Raw genomic sequence first — 9,293 nt, forward strand, 5'->3', positions numbered from 1 at the left:
CGCATACCAAGTATCACTTCTTCCAAATCCTTTATTTTTTGTTCTAAACTTGGGGTCGACTTGTTCGAAAGATACTTCTTTTCGATTGTTCTGCCCAAAATCTTATCATTAGTCACTTTCTTCTTTCCTTTGCAATTCTCTCTTGGGATAGAAGGAAGACTGCCCTTTATCATTTGTGGTAAATCATGATCTACAGATCAACCATAGGGGAAAGTTAGAATAAAAATAAAAGTAAAAGAAAGTCAAAATTAGAACATTGCATAAGTTGGTATGGCAAACACATTGTTGTAAGATAAACGCCCAAAATTCAAGGAGCCTCATTGAGACAGAGGTAGACCTAAGACGACATACAAGTGATGTACAATGACTAATTCAAGACTATTTTGCCAATTTGGAATTAAATTAGAGTAAAATTTTAAAATTCATTTTGGCATACTTTGACTTTATCTAATTACCATGATCACATTGACACATCATTATGCAATTTGTCCAAAGGGTGTTGGATCCCTTTAAAGGATATGGTGGCTATTAATTGTGTGAATTGACACCAAGGGCAAAATCACCTAAGGTTTATGCAGCATGTATGACCTAACTAGGACTTATAAGAGTTGGTTTGACACAGACTTGAAAGAGATTTCTGCGAGAAGGCTCGTGATTTCTCGGTAATAAAATTATATGTTCCGTCATGCCTCAAAAATCCCTCTAATATAAGGTGTTTGAAAAGAATTGAATTACTTGTGAGATGTGCATAGTCACACACCATCACGAGAACAAAAAAATAGAATAAGGTCCAAATTGGGATAAGTATGAGCGGAATGTCAGTTTATCAAAGCAATAAACATTTTGCATTTAGATGGAAACAGGAACACATAGATAGTTTTAAGAAATACAGTAAATAAATACATAGGTAAGCATGCAAACACATAAATAAATTAACCAAATAAGGAAATGGAATATGGTTTAGACATGGAAATACTTCAAATAAAGAAAAAGGTAAAAGACGAAATATGAAAATACACAAACAAGGAAGAGGGAAACGGGTGGAATATAAAAATAGACAATATACAAGGAAATCAAGTTAACAAGGAAAAAAAATAACAACATAGCATGGTAAAACCCAAACAAACAATGGAGTGACTTAATACAGTAAATCCACATAAGCATGAAACACGTAATGATAAGAACTTAACATCCCCAGCAAAGTCATCATTCTTTCGTGCCTCGTTTTTCTTAAAACGGGTTTTGACCTAACAACTCTGTTGGAATTTTGGATTGATTGAAGAGTCGTCATCTAACGAATTAAAGCGCGTTAGGGCACCTATATAATCTAGCTAAATCTAACTAAGGTCAACGAACCAGAGATCAGGGTAAGGGTTCAAAATACCTCGAGGGAAAGGTGTTAGGCATCCCTCTGTCCACAAATGTGGATCCCAAGTGTATCTCATGCAATTTATGTGGAGGTACAAATAGTAGATACAATCACTTTATTTATTATTTAGTTAGGTAATTAACATGTCAAACTAGGCGATAACATAATATTAGACAATAAAGATCACATTATTATTCAGAATTAATTATTTAAACAGGCGAGACTAGGTAATAACATTATTGAACATTAAACAAATTATAGAAGATAAGGGAGAAGAAAGAATTTGAACAATTAAATATCGAATATAATTTTAATTTATTTACTAAGCTACCTCAAACAAATATAATTATAAACAAGTAAAGGGACAAAAGAAAAGGGAGACTCTGAGAGACTTTACGGATTAACACTCGACTTTCTTTTTGTTCTTCCGATAGGCTTCCATGTAGGGACAGACAAAAATAAGGTTTGTTGTTTTAAGCCTGAGTCGATGTCATTATCTATGTACGATCCAACTATCCCTACCCCACCACCACATGCATTTTGCCCTACAAGGTGACTAGCATACCCGCTTAATGTCCAAGAGGCATTAGACGATTATTAGAGTGGTTTTAGACTAAAATAAAATATATACTTCTAAATAGCCCACCTAGACACCAAGCAAAACAAATTGGACAACACTTAGCACAAAATTCTCATGTTCGCCTCTAAGTTTAATTAATCATGCTAGCAAACACAAGTAAAGTGAAAGGTCGCATGCAAACGTGTGAGCATACAAAACGGATAATATATCAGTAAAATTATTTAATTTAAAGGACAATAAATTATTCCAAGGCAAATTTTATTAAATTATTAGACAAATTTGAATTAGCTAGAAATATATGGGCAGAAATATGTAAAAACACTGGCATATTTTATTTTATTATTAGCACAAACGGTCGAAAACTAAGGCCGAAATATTTAAACCGGGGTAGATTAAATTTTAAACATGTTGAAAGCAATAGTTAGTTCTTTTATTGGAGAAGTGATTACATGTAGGAAATTATTTCATCAAGCAGATTAGTGAATGACAAATTTAGTCTTAGACAATTAAATATTTATAATGCTGGAAAATTTATTTATTTATATTAGAGGGGCAGAAAGTAATTAAGTCGCAGAAATTGTTAGTAGTGATAGAAATATTTGCAGACTTATCTCATTTTTTAAATGTGTTAAAGCTTATTTACTGATTAGTTAATAACAATTTTATTAATTAAATCTTATGAGCATGATATCTAGGTTGTCGAAAAGTTCAAATATATATTGTGTAGCACCTATTGGCATGATTTTCTAAACCTCAAATAACATATAAAGAAACTATTCCTTATGACATCAATATCAACAAAATTATAGACATAATTTCTACCAAATTTACATTAACCTTATAGGCATGATTTCTAGATTCGTAGAAATAACATTTAAAACTAATTAATGATATGATAATGGTTTTATGCATTAGTGCTACCAACAAAAGGTGACGTGCAAAATGACAATTAATTAGCATTTAAATAACATTTAGTTTTAAACATTAACTAGACAAGATTAAACAAGTGGTCAAGGAATGATAACTTTATTTTTATTTTAGTTAGATTTAACATTAGTTTATAAAATACGGACTATCAAATAAATCACAATTCTATAGGCATGCTTTCTAACACAAATAAGTTATCTTAAACTAAATAAACAAATAACACAGAAATCTTTCTCCTGTTGGCGATCTCCCAAATATATTTCATATATATAAAATTAGAGTCATGAGTCTTTACAAATTATTACAATATAACAATTATATACAAAACATAAATCAAGTAAATTAAGCTCGTCTAGTATTTCACTCCCTTAACGACTCTTCCTAATCTTGAATCTTTAGATCAAGATCCTGCTAAGATAGAAGAACAATACAACCAGATACATATAAAAGCAATATGCTTAGTAAAATGTTATTCACATGCATGTGAACCACAATTAATTAAACAAACAACACAAAATACATCATCACATACAGGAGAGAGGTGAAGAGAAACTAACCCGGATGCTTCCCTTTTATTTATTCATACACAATATTCAAAATAACAGATTCAAGATAAAATTTAAACTAATGAAGTATAGCTAACCAATGATGTGTAAAGTTTATCAGCGATGGAGTGTTTTAAAAATATATTCACTGAAACAGCAACACAACAATCAATATCACAAAGAATTATCCAAAGTTTAGCCAAAATTCTAGTTCTTTTTTAGAGAAGAGAGTATTTTAATACTATTATTAAAGTGTGTAAAGCCTTGAACTCTAAGTGAGTTCTAAAGATTTTTTAATTGAATATGAAATCCTTTCTTTTATACTAGATGAGAGGTGCCAAATTAAAGGAAAAAACTTATTTTAGGAATCAATATAATATTATTATTTTCTTTAATCACAAGGGAGCTAAAATCAGTCTTTTTTAATTTTATTTTATTTTTACATAATATAAACAAGTAAAGAAAATATTCAACCTTTCAAATAAGATATGAAATCAATATTGACACTAATTAATTAATCAGACAAATTTCCGTCTCTGAAAAATCAATTATTAATCAATATTGTCACCAATAACGGCCCTAAATTGATAAATCATACCGCTAAAATAAAGTAACACAATCAGTCATCAAGCCAAGAGAAATATTCGTACTTCTTTATAAAATCAATTCAATATACTTACCGTAATTAGACGAATGAGTAAATTGACAAGAAAACAACCAACTCAATCAGAGAGCAAAATTGAATAAGTACCCATTCAGCAATTAAAGGAATCCAACATCAAACAGAAAATTATAAAATATCATCAATATAGTTAAACCAGTATACCAACAAATATTAAGATATCAACTACAATGAGGATTATCCATTTCATCAATGCAATATTTACAAGAAACAAATTAAAGCAAATGGTGAATATTAGTGTAGTTCCAAAGAATTTAAAATCATCAACAGTATTTCATGCTTCGCACAAAATTTCAATCACATATTTTTTACAATAGTGCACACACAAAAATAATCATATATTTCATTATTAAAATTAAAAAATTGCATAATAAATCAAATTAGAGACCTAACCCGGACGAATCTGTTGAGATCCGTCCGTTGGACATTACAGAGCAATGACGCAACGGAAATATACAGTGATCAACATACCTCTAGCCATTGTTAGCGATATAGTTGGAGTCTACAATTCTTCTTTTCTTCAAGGATCTTCTATGCACTCAAAACCTCACTCTTAGATGGTATGGAGTTTTAAAAAGTAATGTGCATAGGGACCTTTGAACCAAATGACATATTTATAACCGTGCATCCATCAGGAACGGTTAAGCGGTCATGGGAAGTTACCAACCACTAAGTAGGATAGTGGATTCATGTAGTGGGATAATGGGTACTTAACCATTATCCCATTAGTGGGATAATGGGTAATTGACCAGTATTCCATTAGTGGAATAATGGGTAGTTAACTACCTTTCTATTAGTGAAATAATGGCTCCATGAAATGGGATAATGGACCCATCTAATACGAACCATATCAGCATTAACAAAAAGGCTAACATTCTCCCACTTGGTCCGTATACTCTAATCCCATTAATGATATATAATACACGAATCATGGCGATAGTTTCTCTTGCAGTGAGTAGCATCTTCCATGTATCACAATGCACTATATCTCTGAACTCTAACCCATATAATTAAATGAATAAACTAAATATTTATTCAAGGTCCATACTTTAGTGACATTTCTGAAAGTAAAACTGTATGTGCACACAGTTAACGAGATATATCGTATAAAATAGAATTTCGTAAACATTCATTCTTAAAATGAAATTTTACATAGTGGAACTAAGACCCATTGTGACTACATGATCCTTAAATTTTTGTGATAGCATGCCTTTAATTAAAGGATCAGCTAACATTACATCAGTACTAACATGTTCAATGACCACTTTCTTGTCTTTATGTGACAACCCCCTCGGGATTCACATATTCAGGTATTGTCTCTGCCATGGGCGGCCATTCGCTCTTGCAGCTTAATTGGTGAAAGGCGAACCCCTTGGGAGGGATGTAAAGGAGCCATAGGTCACGGGTTCGATTCTCCCTTGAGGCTGCATGCCAATAAGAGGGATTAAAAGAGCGAATGGCCGCCCATGGCAGAGACAATACCTGAATATGTTAATCCCGAGGGGGTTGTCACAAAAAAGGTGCCTTTTTTTGTGACAACCCCCTCGGGATCCACATATTCAGGTATTGTCTCTGCCATGGGCGGCCATTCGCTCTTTTAATCCCCTCTTATTGCTTAATTGGTGAAAGGTGATCCCCTTGGGAGGGATGTAAAGGAGCCATAGGTCACGGGTTCGATTCTCCCTTGAGGCTGCATGCCAATAAGAGGGGATTAAAAGAGCAAATGGCCGCCCATGGCAGAGACAACACCTGAATATGTGGATCCCGAGGGGGTTGTCACAGGATGTAAAGGAGCCATAGGTCACGGGTTCGATTCTCCCTTGAGGCTGCATGCCAATAAGAGGGGATTAAAAGAGAGAATGGCCGCCCATGGCAGAGACAATACCTGAATATATGGATCCTGAGGGGGTTGTCACACTTTAACATGTTCTTTTATGGCTAGATATTTGACGTCGATATGCTTGCTTTGACTACCACTAATATTATTCTTAGCCATAATAACAGTAGCTGAATTGTCACAATATAACCTAAATGGCTTAGATATAAAGTCGACAATTATAAGTCCATAAATAAAACTCTTTAATCATACACCATGTGAGGTAGCCTTGAAACAAGAAAACAATTCAGCCTCCATAGTGAAATTAGTAACTAGAGTCTGTTTGGCACTTCTCCAAGATATAGCTCCACCGACTAACATAAATATGTATTCTAAAGTTGATTTCCGTGAATCAACACAGCTAGCAAAGTCTGAATCAGAGCAGCCAATGACTTCCAAGTAATCTGATCGTTTGTACATAAGCATGTAGTCTTTTGTTACTTGAAGATATCTTAAGTCTTTCTTTGCATTTCTCCAGTGGTCAAGACCTGGATTACTCTGATATCTTCCTAACATTCCAACAACAAATGATATGTCAGGTCTTGTACGAACCTGAGCATACATCAAGCTTCCGACAGCAGAAGCGCAAGGAATGTCCTTCATTTGTTCCCTCTCAAGATCGTTCTTCGAGTACTGATTCAAGTTGAACTTGTCACTCATTATGATAGGATCTACACTTGGTGAACAATATTTCATTCGGAACCTCTCTAAAATTTTACTGATATAGGATTCTTGATATAAACCTAAAGTACCTTAATGTCTACCAATAACATAAGATACATCACCTGTGTCTTTCAAATAAAAACTTTTAGAGAGAAATTGTTTCACCTCATGTATCATTCCCTTATCATTGGATGCAAGTAAGATATCATCCACATATAGAAGTAAGAAACATATTTTACTCCCACTGATCTTATGGTATATACATTGATCCAGAATATTTTCAACAAAGTCGAATGAAGAGATAACATTATGAAATTTTAAAGACCATCGACACGAAGCTTGTCTTAGTCAATATATGTATTTCTTTAACTTGCATACCAATTGCTCACCATAACTAGAGGATAATCCTTCAGGTTGTTTCATATAAACCTCTTCCTCTAGATCACCATTGAGAAATGTGGTTTTCACATCCATCTGTTACGATTCTAAGTCAAAGTGTGCTACTAATGCCAATATTATGCGCAAGGAATCCTTTTTAGACATTGGAGAAAATGTCTCTGTGTAATCAATTCCTTTCTTTTGAGCGAATCCTTTAGAAATGAGTCTTGCTTTATATTTTTCTATGTAGCCTGATGAGTCCTTTTTAGTCTAGAAAATCCATTTACATCCAATGGTTTTAACACCACTAGGCAAATCGACAAAATCCTAGACCTTGTTAGTTTTCATAGAATTCATCTCTTTTTTCATGGCATTGTACCACAATTCAGACTCTTTAGAATTCATGGCTCGTGAAAAAGACTCGGGATCATTTTTAACTCCAATGTCAGATTCTTGAAAATATACAACAAAGTCACTAGGAATTGCTGATTTTCTTTCTCTAGTAGATCTTCTCAATGTTGCACCAACATTTTCCTGTAGATTATGTTTTTCAAATGGTTGTTAATAATTTCAAGAATTACTTGAACAACTTTATTTATATGCATGTTTTCAGTAGCTTGTGGAATCTCATTGATTGGTTGCTCAACACCCTATTGAAGTTGAGGGTTATTATGTACAACAATCAATTTTTGACTTGAAGTGGAAGGTTGATCTCTTATAGAAATTGTATTTTGAAATTTATCACTCCTACTAATTAAGCTATTTTCAAGAATTTTTGCATTTCTTGATTCCACAATCCTAGTACTGTTAGATAAACAGTAGAATCTGTATCCTTTAGATCCTTCGGCATATCCAATGAAATATCCACTAATGGTCCTAGGATCCAGTTTCTTTTCTTCTGGGTTGTAAATTCTATGTTTAGACGGGCATCCCCATACACGTATATGTGTCAAACTAGGTTCCCAACCTCTAAATAACTCAAAAGAAGTCTTTGGAACATCCTTGGTTGGAACTCGATTTAATATATACCCTACTGTCTTAAGGGATTCAATCCACAAGGACTTAGGTACTTTAGAGCTACTTAACATACTACGCACTATGTCCAATAATGTTTGGTTTCTTCTTTCTGCTACACTATTCTGATCCGGAGAACCAGACATAGTATATTAGGAAACAATCCCATTTTGTTAAAGAAACTTCGCAAACGGACCTTGTGCTTGTCCATCCTTTGTATATCTACCATAATATTCACCACTTCATCAGTTCTCAAATCTTAATTTGTTTTTCACATTGTTTCTCTACTTCAGCCTTGAAAACTTTAAAGGCTTCTAATGCTTCGCTCATATTATGAAGCATGTAGAGATAAGTATATCGTGAGTAATCGTCTATAATGGTGATAAAGTATTTCTATCCATATGCGTCCATGTCTGGACAACATATATCTGTATGTATGATTTTTAATACGGTTGAACTGCTCTTGGATCCTTTCTTTGACTTGTTGGTCTGATTTCCTTTAATGCAGTCCATACGAGTACCAAAATCAGTAAAATTTGAAGTACTAAGTACTCCATCATTTACTAATCTCTTAATTCTATCGATGGAAATATGTCCCAATCATCGATGCCATAAGATAGAGGAATCATTATTTATAACACGTCTTTTAGTGCCAATTTGTATATGCATAACAGTATGAGTGGAATCATTTTGTAAATTAAGAGAGAAAAGACCATCAGACAATGTACCATATCCAATAAGTTTAGATTTATAAAATAGTTTGGAATCCCCTTCTAGAAATAAGAAATATCTCAAAGGTACAAGTCTTGATATTGAAATTAAATTCCTAGAAAATAGGAACATAAAAAAGTCTTTTCCAACTCTAAAATAAAACCACTACTAAGAACTAAATTGCATGTCCCAATAGCTTCCACATGCGACTGCATCTTGTTTCCAAAATTGATACTTCGTTCAGCTCCCACTGGCTTCCGCAGGTTTCTTAAATCCTGCAAGGAATTTACAATATGGATTGTATATGCAGAATCAATCCACCACGTGTTATGATTAACATTAATCATATTAGTTTCATAACATATAAGAGAGATAGAAGTACCTTTCTTAACAAGCCATTGTTGAAACTTTATACAATCCTGCCTTATGTGCCCCTTCTTTCTACAGAAACGACACTTGGGTTCCTTTTTTATGTCAGTTTCAAGTGGTTCCTTTCTTTGAGACCTCTTGTTGACTTGATTGGTCTTCTTTCCTTGAGTAGTCATGAA

At 33.4% G+C, this 9,293-nt stretch overlaps 1 protein-coding gene across 1 annotated transcript; it reads right to left on the reverse strand.

The window, feature by feature from the left end:
- Positions 1-6,186: 6,186 nt before the first annotated feature.
- Positions 6,187-7,116, reverse strand: LOC138339266 (secreted RxLR effector protein 161-like). The gene is made up of 2 exons (XM_069290851.1): positions 7,021-7,116; positions 6,187-6,612 (listed from the first exon to the last, which is right to left on the reverse strand). Exons 1-2 carry the CDS (start codon positions 7,114-7,116, stop codon positions 6,187-6,189), a joined length of 522 nt encoding a protein of 173 aa, XP_069146952.1.
- Positions 7,117-9,293: the final 2,177 nt, after the last annotated feature.

This window comes from Solanum lycopersicum, chromosome 11 (genome assembly GCF_036512215.1).
Source record: "Solanum lycopersicum chromosome 11, SLM_r2.1".
Classification (NCBI taxonomy): Eukaryota; Viridiplantae; Streptophyta; class Magnoliopsida; order Solanales; family Solanaceae; genus Solanum; species Solanum lycopersicum.

What these genes read in the sequence shown, in the direction of transcription:
- LOC138339266 (XM_069290851.1), bottom strand. Translation starts at nt 7,116, where the DNA reads ATGGATGTGAAAACCACATTTCTCAATGGTGATCTAGAGGAAGAGGTT. An exon ending in CTAGTTATGGTGAGCAATTG is followed by an intron (nt 6,613 to 7,020) that starts GTATGCAAGTTA and finishes AACTTGAATCAG; the next exon opens with TACTCGAAGAACGATCTTGA.